We start from the raw sequence: 13,656 nt of genomic DNA, 5'->3' as shown, positions 1-13,656 counted from the left end.
ATATGAACAAGTTGACCTAGCAGCACATCCCTTTAAACGCATAGATAGATGCTGAATAGTGGCAAACTTGGTCGTGCACATATCTGCCCCACAAAAACTTCTGCTCGAAGGTCTAGCTCCGGTGTTATTTATTTATTTATTTATTATTTATTTATTTATTTATTTATTTATTATTATTTATTTATTTATTTATTTATTTATTTATTTATTTATTTATTTATTTATTTATTATTTATTTTCACTAAGGTCCTTACAGGTCATTACATGGGGAGGGGGGGGTGAATAGCAAATAACGATTACTTGATCAATAATAAGTTATAGAATGCATAGCACAAGCACACTTAACCACTTTTGCAAGCATATGAGTGTACTACAAATATATAATGTTCCTTCACTCGGAAATCAGCCTCGACTCTACAGGGTGTTTCACCTACCTTGGGCCAAACGTTTGCAAAATATGCAAATGCTATACGTAACTGGACAGAACCAATGTAATGTTGTGTGCCGTCGCTTGGGGATACTCAGATTATTTTTTGCATACCGCCTAATTACATAATTAGTCTTCATTAATTAATCAATTTCTAAAATGGTATAATTAGATGACAAGCCTCAATGAGAAAATTGTTGAGCAACGTGAACTCCCGATATAGCTTTCTGTTGCTCAACACGTGCTACATAAAAGTGTTTTTCCGAGCGTGAAAGATGCCCGCGAATGCACGTATTCCAGTACGGCACGTATTGAGCAACAGAAAGCTGTATCGGAAATTTTTCATGTTGCTCTAAAATTTTCTAATTGACACTTTTTATCCAATTATAATAATTGAGAAGTTGGTTAACTAATTAAGACTATCTACTCCAAGCGACAGCAAACAACATTACCTTGGTTCTGTCCAGCTTTTGTATATTTTTAAAGTTTGCCCTATTTAAGTGAAACTCCCTGCAGAAGGTACTTGTACGCAGAAATAACAGTGTAGCGCAAGGCTTTTCCACCGAATAGGTCACTGCCCTTAAATAACGGTCATCAGCAATTTTTCGGTCAAAACTAATTAACTCAGTACATACAGCGTCTACCAGAATACGCTGGAGTGGTGCGTGTTTCTCAACCATTTGTAGGAATTGCCGAGGAGCCTTACTAAAGAGCGGCGTCTACTTCAGTCGACGGACGACACTGTGTGTTCCACTCGACGGAGTGGAGCAAGAGCTTTGAATGTTGGCCCATTTGCAGGAATTTTCCATTTTAAAACAGCGCACCAGCGGACAGATTAGCAACTAGGCGGGTCACACAACTAGCGCTGTTTGCCGGATTAAGGTGGTCCGCTGCTGCCTACGTCACGAAGACACTACCGGAAACTCCTGATCAGTCGACTGCAGGGCCTTTCGAAAAGAGCATGTTTGCCTTGCACATAGCGCCTCCCTTTTAGAAGGAGCCTCTGTGTGAATACTTATTTCAGGCACTGAAATCCTATCAATAGGCGCGGAATTCATAAAAGCTTTTCGTTCGTGAGCGATCTTTGCTGTTGGGCCGGCTGCCTTCTGGTATCTCTTAGTCGTAGCGTAAGTGTTCTGTTTTGAATGAGGGCCCAAGAGCCAAGTGGCCGAATTAACAAACGCATTATTTCGTAACATTTTGTCATTATTCACTTTAGCCAATGATGTGCCCGCTATGACGATTCGCCTGTTCTCACCAACAACGTTAGCGAACTTTTAGCGTTAGAAGTCAATCGCGAAATGCGGGCAGTGCTGCAAAAGCGATCGTGCCAGAACTATCCCAAGACATGCTGGGCACCTGTCTACAATGGCTTTAACGAAATGCAGCGTGGTTACTACGAAGGGCAGGACACCAAGGCTGGACGTTTCTCTTTCATTTACTGCATGGAACACGCTATCAAGATACATAGCACGAGACATCAGAGGAGACACCACGGAATACTTGTTATAATTTGTAATCATGAGTGACCAGCACTATATGGCTTATGTATGCAAGCCACCATCGGAGTGCCAGCTTTCTTCGGCTTGCAGTTTTTGTTTCACTTACTGAAGAAAAGACATACTGTAGTATCCGCGCAGCCTGCAGCGCGGTACGCCGCAGAAGATTGGAGATCACTTCTCGACGTCCTTCTGCAATTGATGGCGGTACAATTGCGCTGCAGAGAACACTTCGTTCTTGCCGCTTGCTTTGTTAAAACGTTTCAGTCATTGGAACAAACTATGAAGGCAGAGCGTAACAGATATCACGAAGGCACTGCAGAAGCCTGCTGTTCACTTGTCGGCACGGCGTCCCAGTGAACTGCGGCCGAGGCACGCCTTCGTCTTCTCCGGATGACCACCATGCGAAGGGCGTCTACCAGCCACAGCGAGCCCACAAAGAAGGTCACGATGCTGCTGACGTAGAATAGTCCCTCGTAGGAGCCGAGCTGGTCCTTGAAATGCCCTGGAGGAGAAGCGAACGAGATACAACTTGTCAACTTCACTGACAATTTTCATGAGGAAGTTCTTTACAGGTGTCTACCTGTGAAGAGTTGGGCTGCATCCGCGCTGCCAATTGGATAACCATTGGTGGATTTATGGTCTACGCTATAGATGCTTACTGGACTTTGGGTAACAGAACCATCCACGCATATACGTACTATCGACCAAAAAAGTTTACGCACCAAGGGATCTGACAAAAAGCTGAATATCTCCGCAGCCTCAAAACGCAGCCTGGTATTCCCATTTCCAGCCTCTACTGGTATCTACGAACAACATTGTAATGTATAGTTTTACTGGCTACTTTTAAAGGCTGCTCGGATATTTATCGTTTTCTGAGATCCCGTGGTCCGTAAACCTTTTTGGTCGATAGTACAAATAAGTGCACCACCCGTTCTATGCCTGTGAGTAAATTGACCACATACCAGATATGCTCGGGACTTCCTGACTAAAAATACGTTTTTCAAGAAACAAAATTCTATTTTGTGTGCCTCGACAACGAAAAAGTAAAGGGGAAAAAATAAGGAAAGAAATGCCTAGTGAAGTCATCATGTATTAATATCAGAAGCCTTCGATCGCTAATAGAGCCGATTGCTAACGAGCTTGTGGTACTTCCCATTTCTCAGTTCTAAACCACAAGTGTGCGAAAAATGGCTGCAAATGATAGCGAGGTGATTTGTCTTAGATGGTTCGTGCTTCGCCTATTGAGGAGTGAGACGAAGCAAGAATAAGTTTCAGCTGAACACAAAAACACAACTACGACGTGCAAAGAGCACGAAGAAAGCGCTGCTCGATCACGCCTTGCATCCTTCGGCTATTACGGCGCTGTTAACGTCGTCAACAAGCTCCTTATCTTGTAGCCACAACAAACAACCTGTTGTCTTGGAGTCACGACACAAATCGTTTTCGGTGCTCCTACGTTGTTGCAACCACCCACCAGCTCCTGAAGACGCGCGCATCAGTGAAAAATAATAATAATTGGTTATGGACTGCCAGCAACTGCTTTGTAGGGAGTGACGGCAATCCGCAACCTTTTCGAGAATTTCCGTACTCCCGATCGGGGTGCGGTTGCACCAGTCAGTGTATTACGACTGCTTGTGCTCAGTGTTTACGTACTCCACTGGGTAAGTAGGGTAACTCTTAAAGAGGAGTCAAATACGGGACATGCAGCAACTTCCGTAAACACTCCGTTTACTCTTAGAGTGTAATATTTCCCTATTATTGCTCACCGATTATAATCGGACAGGTCAGGTGACCCACACCCATGGCGAACCTGCAGAACCCCATGGACAGTCCCAGGCTCGCCACGCCGACCCGGTCGGCCATGATGGGCACGAAGAGCACCACCGCGGTGCCGGTACTCCAGCCGAGAAGCACGCACAGCACAAGCAGCGCAGCGTACGACTGCGTCGCCAGCGGCAGCAGCGCGCACACGAACGCCACGGTCAGCTTGCTGGCGCACATGAGCGTCCGCCGGTCGACCAGGTCCCTGTCGGAGAGCACACCCGACATGGGACGCGAGATGGCGTCCCCGATGGCCCTCACCGACAGCAAAATGGCGCCGTCTTGGGCACTGAACCCTCTCTCCTTGACGTAGTCCACGAGGATCGTGAATGGCAACATCGAGAAGGCACTGAACGAGCACGTCACGAAGATCATGTAGAAGACAGGGTACTTGAGAAAGCCGAAGTGGCGGGAGCTAGCTGACGATGGTCGCCTGTCTTCATCCGTCCGGCCGACAGTGGTCGCTGTGCCCTCCTCTGTGGCTACTCCGGTCTCATCGCTTAGCAAAGCAGCGACCGCGCTAGCGGATGTACATGAGCCGTTGGTTTCTTGGTTTCCGTACTTGACACCGTTCCGAAGGATGTCATCGCCATGCTCTCCTTTCTCTCGGCCAACGTCCACAGCACGGACGGCACCATCACACTTCGTACCGACACCATTCCCGCAGGGCGCCAGCACTCTAGAGAACGTTCCATCGATGGACTGTGAGCCGTGGCCGTTGTCGACAGCACGTGCTTCTTCTGTCTTGGAGCTCTTGGCCGATATCGAGACCTCGCGGCGTGTGCTGTACTTGTCGTCTCCCCTGGCCTTCAGTCCGGCGCTGTTTCTCCTGGCCTCTGTTTCGTTCTGGGCTTGGGCCCAGGGCGGCTTTCTGTAGAACAGGGATCCGGCGAGCGCGTGGAGCTGCAGACCTCCTGTAATGAGCAGTGCACCAGCTAGATTGTACTCCTGGACGAGCATCAGCAGGACCATGGGATAGAGGAACGCCGCCAGGGTGCCACCGATGAAGTAGATGCCGTTGGCCGAACCGCGGTACCTCCGGAAGTGGTAGCCTATGAGCAGATCCTTGGTCGGCATCACGATTCCCTGGCCTATCCTGTAAAACAAAGAACAACATGCGTACCTTTACACACGTACAGAGAAAGACGTTCCCGCATGTGTACCAGACCACTCTCGAAGTAGTAGAGAGTGCTCCTCATGTGTGGTAATAATGGTCGATGTGTCAGTCAGCCTTTTTCTCTTGCTTACCGATAAAAAAATTAGTCTGACCTAAACTGATAACTATTTGTATCTTTATGACGTGCACTGCCTCTTCTTTCCTGTCTTGTTGGTTGTGTAATGGTTTGCAGGTACTGAGGTTCTTTAGGTTTCTTTCTATAAACTTTTCTGAGTAGAAGCAATTAAGTCCTAGTTGTAACGCGCATGGTACTTGCTCGAATTATTCTTTCTTTTGGTCTTCCTAGATTCACAAGTGCTTGAGCGTCTTTAAATCTGAATTAAGAGTGTGTCCACATGTTCCTTCTTTTTTCGTGTGACATCTTTTGCGCTATATAGTCCTACGAATGAGTGTAATCCAATTCGTGCAACATGCTTTGGTTTAAAGGAGTTTCTCATCATGTGCATTGTACTCGTTGGATGCTGTCAGTGTGTTGACACGCAAACTATATGTATGTGTGTTCTGCTGACAAAAACATCAATCAACGGTGAGGTTAGTGAGTACAGCACACTACAGTGTGAAATGTCCAAAAGAACTTGTAAGCGAGTTAGTTTTTTGCGGTTGTTTCCACAACGGGTCCTTTTCTTTCTTTCTGCGTGTGTGTGTGTGTGTGTGTGTGTGTGTGTGTGTGTGTGTGTGTGTGTGTGTGTGTGTGTGTGTGTGTGTGTGTGTGCGTGCCTTTCTTTGCGGCCATCAGCGCCCCAGTGTGGCGTCCGTGCAAAACGAAACACGAGAGAAGGCACGCTCCGGATTACACTGCGGCCAGGCCTTCATTGAAGGCGTCAATGACTCTCGAGCAGTGCGTGAACATGTGTGTGTGCATACAAGAAAGCGGCCAAGTTTCCTCTTGCTGCTTTTTTTTTTCTTCTTTATTTTATGTTAACTCGTTGTCGTAAGCTTTTTTTAAAGCATTCCTATTGATTTTTTCAACCAAGGCAGCGACTGAGCATTGCACCCATTGCATTTTCCCTGTGCGACCGCAATAACTGTAAACCTGAAGGGTAAACACGGTCGCGTATAACACGTGATATATTAAGATATATATGCGGGCAAATATGTGCGGCACACTATCAATTAAAGGAAATCTGCGCACATTTGAACTACGGGAGATGGAGCATGTGCAGCGTTAAGTTGCTGCGCAGAAATAGCGACGCAGCCCTCGGTAGAAGCGATGACAGTTGCGAGGGTACGGAGGTTACGGAGGATGCTGCGTTCAAAAATGAACTAAGGTAACTCTGAAAACTTGTTACCCTTCCCTGCGTCTAAGGTAGCTCAGAAAACACCCTTCGGAGCGTTTTCACCATCGTGTAGACGACATAAACAAAAGTATGCAGGTCCTCCGCACTATGGGAATCGATGTAAGCGAAGCTTTCCTTGCTGTTTGCGTTCATTGACAGCATTTGGCGGTTATGTTGACGGCATACGACATTCGTGATGTGATGATAAATGTCACCTTGCCTGCACCCCTCGTGTTTGTCCACGTAGTACACAGAACACACAAAGAGACGTGTCATTCATTCACTCATTCCCTTACTGAAGAGAGCCCAAAATGAGCAATGCTCTCTGACGACGCATTTTCTTTCTCCCGTGTCATGTTAGGTGAACTTCCACGAGTGCAGATGGGGTAAGATTTGCCACCAGTTTCCTGACTGCGTTTGAACGGGATACGGTTGCACCCATTCCCGGCCTGCTCTCTCTTAACTCCCTCTCTAACATTCTCTCTACCTCTTCCCAGGACTGTCGTTGCTGTTGCGCGTGAGCACGGAGGCAAGCTCGGCAGCTCCTGCAATGCTTTTGCGGGGAGACACGCCTAATTACGGCGTCCAGAGGGCATTTTGTCCCCGCTCTACCGAAACGTCGTTGACGTCGCCTATCTCGTCTTCACATCTACTGTGAGCTCTCAACCACCTCCCCGACGCGGCATGCAAGTCGAAGGAAGAGCCAAAGAAAGCTTAGCTTTAAAAAATTGTGTTTATGAGTCAGCGCAACGTCGTTCGCGCAAATTCTAACGTGAACACACGTACCGCAGTGAACAGTATGAACAGTACATTCCTTGTAGTACCGCTCTCGGGCGTACACAGGTGTAGCGGTAAAGGTGGTTCTGCAATACATATATCTCCGTCTGCCCTTTCAATAAAACTTTATTCCGCCTCCTCCGCCTCCTCTGTGCCCTTACCCTGCAGCGTTGTGTGATTTACAACCCTTAGAAGAAAGGGTGTTTTTGCGGCTCAAGATAAAAGAGAAGGAAAATCCCGAAACAGCGCAGTGGACACGAAAAAAAAAAAGAAAGAAAAAGAAAGAAACAGTATTCAACCCACCACCGCAGATGCCTTGAAGGACGATCACACTTGTCAAGGAACGTGCAAAGTAGCACAGGATGCTGCTCACGCCAACGATGAGACATCCCAACAAGGTCTGCGTCCGCAGAGACAGGAACTTTGTCAGTAGTCCCCACACAGGACCTGCACGTCAGAAGATCGTGAAATGGCAAGATGGCAAATTGCAACTCTCGAAGCATTGCCCACAAAAATAGTGTTGTCGGCGACGTTGTGCCGCATTTCCACACAAGAAGCGAGATCTCGTTCGTCCCCAACACGCGTCGGCGACTTTTTCGTTTTCTTTTTTTTTTTTTTAAGCGTGCAGGCTAAGCTATTGGGCATGTTCTTGTTAACTGTAGGCGACGTGTTTCCATCACGCAAGGCCATTGCAACATATCATGCTAACAGCAAGATACAGGTCCCCTGTAGCAGTCAGATAATCGTTGCTTTATCGCGTTACTGTCGTATGGCTTGATGTGAACACGAACAACGGTCCTATTGCAAACGTTTCTTCCACGCTATGTACAACGAACGGCTTAAAGGTACACTAAGGAAAAATTTGGTTTCGCTGTATTAGTAAGCTGCGCTTCTAACAATACGAAAAGAACAAACCATTCTCGGATTAATGCTACAGTTTCAAAAAAAATATAGGAGAACGTACACGGGGAAATGTATGCGTAAAAGTTTCAGCCTTGGCAGTCAACCTCGACCAGTTCGGCTTCGCGTGAAATTTCACTCCCTGTAACGCATAATGGCCGTCGATAGTAACGCGAAGCAGATAAAGCGGAATAGCTCTCGGCGGCATATCTGCGTGCGTCGTTCGGGGGCTGGCGATTGCAATCGCAGGTGGAGCGTTTTCATTTTCCTGCTGCCAGCCTGGCCGGCCCGGAAGCACAAATTAAAAAAAAAAAAACTCGTTTTCCTTGCTGCGGCGGTGAGCACTTACTTGACCAGTTGGCCACTTAAAAAGTAACGCCCTCTCGCAGGCACAAATGGGGGGGAGTCGCATTTCCCGATAAGCGTTTCCCAACCGATGCTGGCTGAAGGTGAAGGCCGAAGGCCACGCGCTTATTGCCAGCTCCGTCGCGCCTTGTCGAAGTGACGCTTATTACGAGCGATGCAAGGTAGCTGTGACAGGCTAATCAAGCTCTGGATCCGTAGTCACAAAAAAAAAAAAGTCTTAGGCTGGAATTGTCCGTAAGAGCAACGAGAGAGATACAGTAAACTCTCAGTCGTAAAAACGTCGGTTTAACGAATATTTCAGAATACCGAACTTTAGAAAATCCCCTACGGTATTCCTATGCATTCTATGCGAAAACCTTTCAGTTAAACGAATTTCTGAATCGCAAATATTTCAGCTGAACGAACAACATCCAGCTGGCCACAGACGCCTGTCACCAGCTGGATGTTGGCAGCAACACTTCGTTTGAAGACTATGTGCAGCGTGACAGTGAGCTTGTTAGCTGTTCTGAACTATCAGATCTGGTAATTGTTTCCAGTGTTCGTCCCGAAGAAGAAGAGTGCGACGAGAACGATCCAATGTCAGACGCAGAATTAAACCCTGCAACTTTATATCCGAGGCTCTAGGATGCCTTGGAAAGTTGCGAGACTTCGTGTCTCAGCATCAAGTTGTGTCAGAGGAAGTACACAACAACGTTGACTCTGGACAGCGTTGTTCCTTCTTGCGCCTTAAGAGCACCGGTGCAAATGAAAATTAGGTTGTTTTCAAACTCCATAAATTGCATTTCACACTTCTGACTCGGTGTCCGCTGTGTTCCATATTCTAGTGAACATTCAGTTTAGTGAACTTTCATGTTACGGGAACTGTTTCCTTTGCGTCCCTTGAAGTTCACTAAAGTGAGAGTTCAGTGTAGAAGGTTTTTGTTAGATTTTAGCCGGAGTTTATACAACCACTGACATGCTACTCTGTATAGGGAAGGGGATTAAATATTCCAAAGGGGATTGGAACAAATGAGAATAACAATAAATATGGAAGGCGCGAGTGAACCGGATAATGATATTTAAATGTGAGAAGATGGGTGAATTTAGGCTTTTCTACGTGATAAAGTGAATCTTTAAGGCTTTCCGAGAATGCCATAATTTCTAATAGGTATCTGCAAAATGTATCTAAGACCCGCCACTGTTTTGAAGGTGTGGGCATTGGACCTACCATGCTGGGTAACGTTAGCGGATGGGGACAAATCATCTCCATTTGGTGATCAAAAGCAAATTACAGCCAATCCTTGTGGATGTTGTACACATATTTAGCGAGGATGGCCACTCAATATCATAGACCACTTAAAAACTGAAAGCTTTGGGAAATCGGTCTCTGGTCAATAAGATACTAAGCTTTCGGGGCTCCGGGGTTTATAAAGCGATGCCATTGAAGGGAATAGATCAATCTCCCGTTTACTGTTTAAGTGTAACCTCCCGCTTTGTCTCGGCGTTGTTCTACTTTAGCTCGTCTTGTTTCTGCACACCTTTCTGCATGAAGCGAGGGTATCAGGCTCGTAGCCTTGAAGTAGCATGCGAGGGTTTATTGGCAAGCTTCCTGCTCCCAAGTTCACGTGATTCACGACGACTGCTGTTGACTAGATGTTCCACATCCGCCGCCAAGGACATGGATCTTTTTATTTCTACTTTTACTTATTCCTACCTATACTCCTTTTTTACGAGTAATGCATCGAGTGACCCATACGCAGATATTTATGTTGTTACTTAGTGACTCCTACATATGCAGCCTATATTTGTGGCCATGGTATATCTCAGTGCCTACGATACACCGCAGACATGAATGCGTCGACCTTGTAAAAACACTCAAGAAACGTGCGACATATCCGGCAATTACGCGCATTGCTATGACGAGATTTGGACCGATAAAAGGGCAAGCTGGTATCGCAAACGCCATTTGTCTAAGCAAACGGTCACTCTGACAGAATGAGCGAGAAAGATAAGCAATCGAACGCCTTCGACGGAAATCGCGAAGACGGCGCGCACGACCGGACGTCGCGCCGGCGCCGGTTTCCTAACGATCGTCAATCCATTCGTCGTCAACCCATTAATGTCCACTGCAGCACCAAGGGCTCTCCCAGTGATATACAGTTACGCCTGCCTTGCGTCAGTCGACAGCGTCCTATGCCCACGAATTTCCTCATCTCGATCACTTTACCTAATCTTGTGGCTTGCTTCGGGAGGAAAAGCGGCTTTCCGGCACATTTAGGCACCACATATGCCAAGTTCACATCATTTTTGTTGAATGTATATTCACTCATTTGTGCATGTTGGCCCAGCGCTTCAAATTTTATAAATTTACACACTACCAAAAAGTTTACGGTGAAGAGGATTGGGGGACGACGACGACGACGACGACGACGACGACGATGATGATGATGATGATGATGATGATGATGATGATGATGATTCATTGGCATCCACTTTGAAACAGGGCGGTGACAAATAGTCGCCTAGCCTGCTTTAGTTACTCAGGTACGCTATACATGCTTTTCTTTCTAGCATTTTTGTATCCATCTCCCTAATATTTTTTTTTTTTCACTTCCTCAAAACTTCTCTATCTACTTTGTACCGCTACCTATGCCTTAGACGGATCCGGTCGTATGAATCTATTCCATGCTTTTTCCCTACGAATACTCTAAACGTATCTTGCTTATCTCGACTAGTGACCGGTTGGTGTTTCAGTCCACTTTAAACCCAAGCGTTTCTGGCAGGTGTACGTTTCCTATGGATCTCACTGCGTGAATTGTCTCGACTCTCCTCACGCCCCTGGGGCTGATTTCCTCGCATGGCTCTTGCGTCTCCTGTAATTGCACGCCTGATATCCCACAATATTAGCGCAAGGAAAGATTTAAGGGTGCCAGAATTGCTAAGTGGAGTGGCAATGGGATATCACTCGATATCTATATTTAAGCGTCCTCGCTCTGTCGTGAATGCGGCGCGAAAAAGAAAAGAAAAAGAAAACATCCGCGGGTATCGGCAGCCAAGGCTTAAAAAAGAACGCTGACAGATTTCGGCTACGCACATAAAAGAGACGACAGTTGCATCGGAAAGGAGGTAGTGTCTTAATTGTGATGGCGTGCCACACGATATACTTAAGATGAGGTTAATCTCAGAAACATCATGGGGACACTAAAGAGGTACATTTAACCTGCGAGACGTTGATAAAAAAAGTTCGTAACTAAGTGAGCAGCAGATTGTAAATTAAGAAAAAGCCCATAGATCAATAGAAAAACGTACACAATAAAAAATAATATGCATTTCCACAGTTCTGTATGTCTTCCGTATGTTTTGTACAGAAATGATGGGGAAATAATAGGATTTGTAGGAAAATATACTTACACGGAAAGTTAACGGATTCATCACAATGCACATGAAACCTTTTTGTAGGGGTACATACTACAAGTGTAGTACGTGCGACATCAATACGTCTAGATTCTATGGCTCTATGCATACTGTAAAACTACAGATGGAAGGCCATGAGATGCATGTGGCTTACCTAGGAGCATGGCGAGGCTCATGTTGAGGCTGATGACCCAGCTGGTCCTCTCCCTGCTCTCGCCGAAGGTGGTCACCAGGGCGACGAAGATCACGCCGCCCGAACGACGCAGGAGACTGAGCCAGAAGAGATTCCAGGCTGCGGCCGAAGCCACGAGCCAAGCCCACGGTCCGTCGGGACCTTGATGCCGTCTGTTCCAGGAGGATTCGCGATGCTTCATCTTGAGAGCGCCTTCGAACTCGGATGTACCGGATTGGCACGCAGTCGATCCGGCTATGCACGGCAGCTCACACCACGGTGTATATTGGTTGCGAAAAAGCTCAAGGTCATCTGAAAACGAACGCTTTCAGACTAAGCACGTAAGGAAGAAATCAAGAGGGAACCCGACGTTTCCACATCGTCCATTCATTTGTCGAACTTACGACGCTCCTAGGACCAATGCCTCCGTAGTTTCGCTGTCGGCTCACGGAAGTATATGCCGCTTCCTTAAGGTTACCTCTTGCAACGTTCAAGAGTGACTTCCTCTTCCCGTCGTACAGAGCGCAGTGATGTGTAACTATCTAAGTTATTTAATCAGTAGAGCGTGCATCACGAGGTCAAATCAGGCCAAGTGCATCGGAGAGCACTGCGGTTGTTTTTGCGTCTTAACGGGGCTGAACACAAGACGAGGTAACGTGCACATCTCAGCGGGCTGGAACTGTCAAAATATCGCTTGCACCGAAACGTTCTCTGGAGTTGTGTGTCAACCTTTTCTACCCAATGGCAACCGTGTGACCTTCTCCCCACGACGTCTTGCGAGGAAAAGTATCTTGTAGTATAAGAACCTAAAGTTACCAAAGCTTGCGTGCGGTAGTCTCCAGCTGATCCTTGTAGTATAAAAACCTAAAGTTACAAAAGCTTGCGTGCGATAGTCTCCAGCTGATCCTTGGCGTTAACAACTTTGTTCACGTAGGATCATATCCTTGAGGCGCTTCCTTGCGGCGTGCTGTCTTCTCTTCCGTACTAGTCACACATCATCGTTTTCCTCAACACTTCGTCATACACTATTGACAGCGCACATCCTCAACAAGGGAGACTTCCGGGGCTTCCACAAACGCGGTACATTCAGCATTAAAATGAAAAGGAGGCAAAAACATCAACATAAAGAAGTCAGATCCGGCACGCCATCCGGAAGACACCCATCATGTAACACGAATCTGCGGCCATCTCGGGAGTGTTAACCGGCGTTTCCGCCTCGAAATCGCCACTTTATCAAGTTGAGCCGCTCAGCCTTTCCGGAACGCACACACCCACGCGAGGCGGTTTCCTAAAGCCCAGGCAAGCGAAGCCAAGCAAGCGTTAGTCGTACCGCGGTCGGTTCTCCAGCACTGCCAGAAGCCACTGCCACCGCCTTACTTGATATGCGTCCCATCGAGCGCACGCCCACCAGTCGGCGCGCCCAGCTGGCAGTTAAAGTGTCCTCTCGCGTGTGAGCACAGGAGCCCGCACACCTTTCTCTCGCCCGTACACACTCGTGCACGTGACAGAGGGAGAGAGAGAGAGGGTGAGGGGATGAAGGGACTCCGCAATGACGTTTGACGCTTGCCTCTGGAGAGGCGAGGGCAACCAGTTTTTTCCAGGGCTCTTTCTTTTCTTTCTTTTTTGCTTCCTGTAAGCGAATGCGATTGCGACTCCTTCCGGCGGCAGCCGTTCGGCGAGCCGATCAAACAGTCAGTCCGCGCGTTCATGCAAAGTTCGGCGTGCGCCGAACGACGACGACGACGACGAGAAGCGCGCGATTGCGTAATGGCGTCGCATTACCGCTAGAGCCGCATCGCTTTGCCGAAAGGGAACTGGGTCTCCGGTTGCGAGCGCTTCGGTCC

General features: G+C 47.3%; 1 protein-coding gene across 3 annotated transcripts; it reads right to left on the bottom strand.

Annotated features, from left to right (window-relative positions):
- Nucleotides 1-266: 266 nt before the first annotated feature.
- LOC119446298 (uncharacterized) lies at nucleotides 267-13,265 on the bottom strand. 3 transcript variants are annotated; one of them, XM_049664066.1, is made up of 5 exons: nucleotides 12,217-13,265; nucleotides 11,795-12,124; nucleotides 7,285-7,428; nucleotides 3,696-4,847; nucleotides 267-2,431 (listed from the first exon to the last, which is right to left on the bottom strand). In XM_049664066.1, the coding sequence occupies exons 2-5, from the start codon at nucleotides 12,012-12,014 to the stop codon at nucleotides 2,232-2,234; spliced, it is 1,716 nt and encodes a 571-aa protein (XP_049520023.1). In that variant the 5' UTR covers nucleotides 12,015-12,124; nucleotides 12,217-13,265; the 3' UTR covers nucleotides 267-2,231. The 3 variants fall into 3 exon arrangements, with proteins under 3 accessions (XP_049520023.1, XP_049520024.1, XP_049520022.1); XM_049664067.1 differs by having other exon boundaries at nucleotides 11,795-12,618; nucleotides 12,677-13,265; XM_049664065.1 differs by having other exon boundaries at nucleotides 11,795-13,265.
- Nucleotides 13,266-13,656: the final 391 nt, after the last annotated feature.

The sequence above is a fragment of the Dermacentor silvarum genome, chromosome 3, assembly GCF_013339745.2.
Source record: "Dermacentor silvarum isolate Dsil-2018 chromosome 3, BIME_Dsil_1.4, whole genome shotgun sequence".
In the NCBI taxonomy this organism is placed as follows: Eukaryota; Metazoa; Arthropoda; class Arachnida; order Ixodida; family Ixodidae; genus Dermacentor; species Dermacentor silvarum.
The sequence above is the reverse complement of the archived record's forward strand: the minus strand, read 5'-3'. Positions and strand labels throughout refer to the sequence as shown.

Bases quoted from the DNA above. Each gene is read 5' to 3' on its own strand.
- LOC119446298 (XM_049664065.1), bottom strand. From the start codon at position 12,014: ATGAAGCATCGCGAATCCTCCTGGAACAGACGGCATCAAGGTCCCGAC. The intron at 7,429-11,794 runs GTAAGCCACATG...TCTGACGTGCAG, and splicing joins GAGCCTCGCCATGCTCCTAG to GTCCTGTGTGGGGACTACTG. The intron at 2,432-3,695 runs GTGAGCAATAAT...CTTCTCCTCCAG, and splicing joins GACCTGTCCGATTATAATCG to GGCATTTCAAGGACCAGCTC.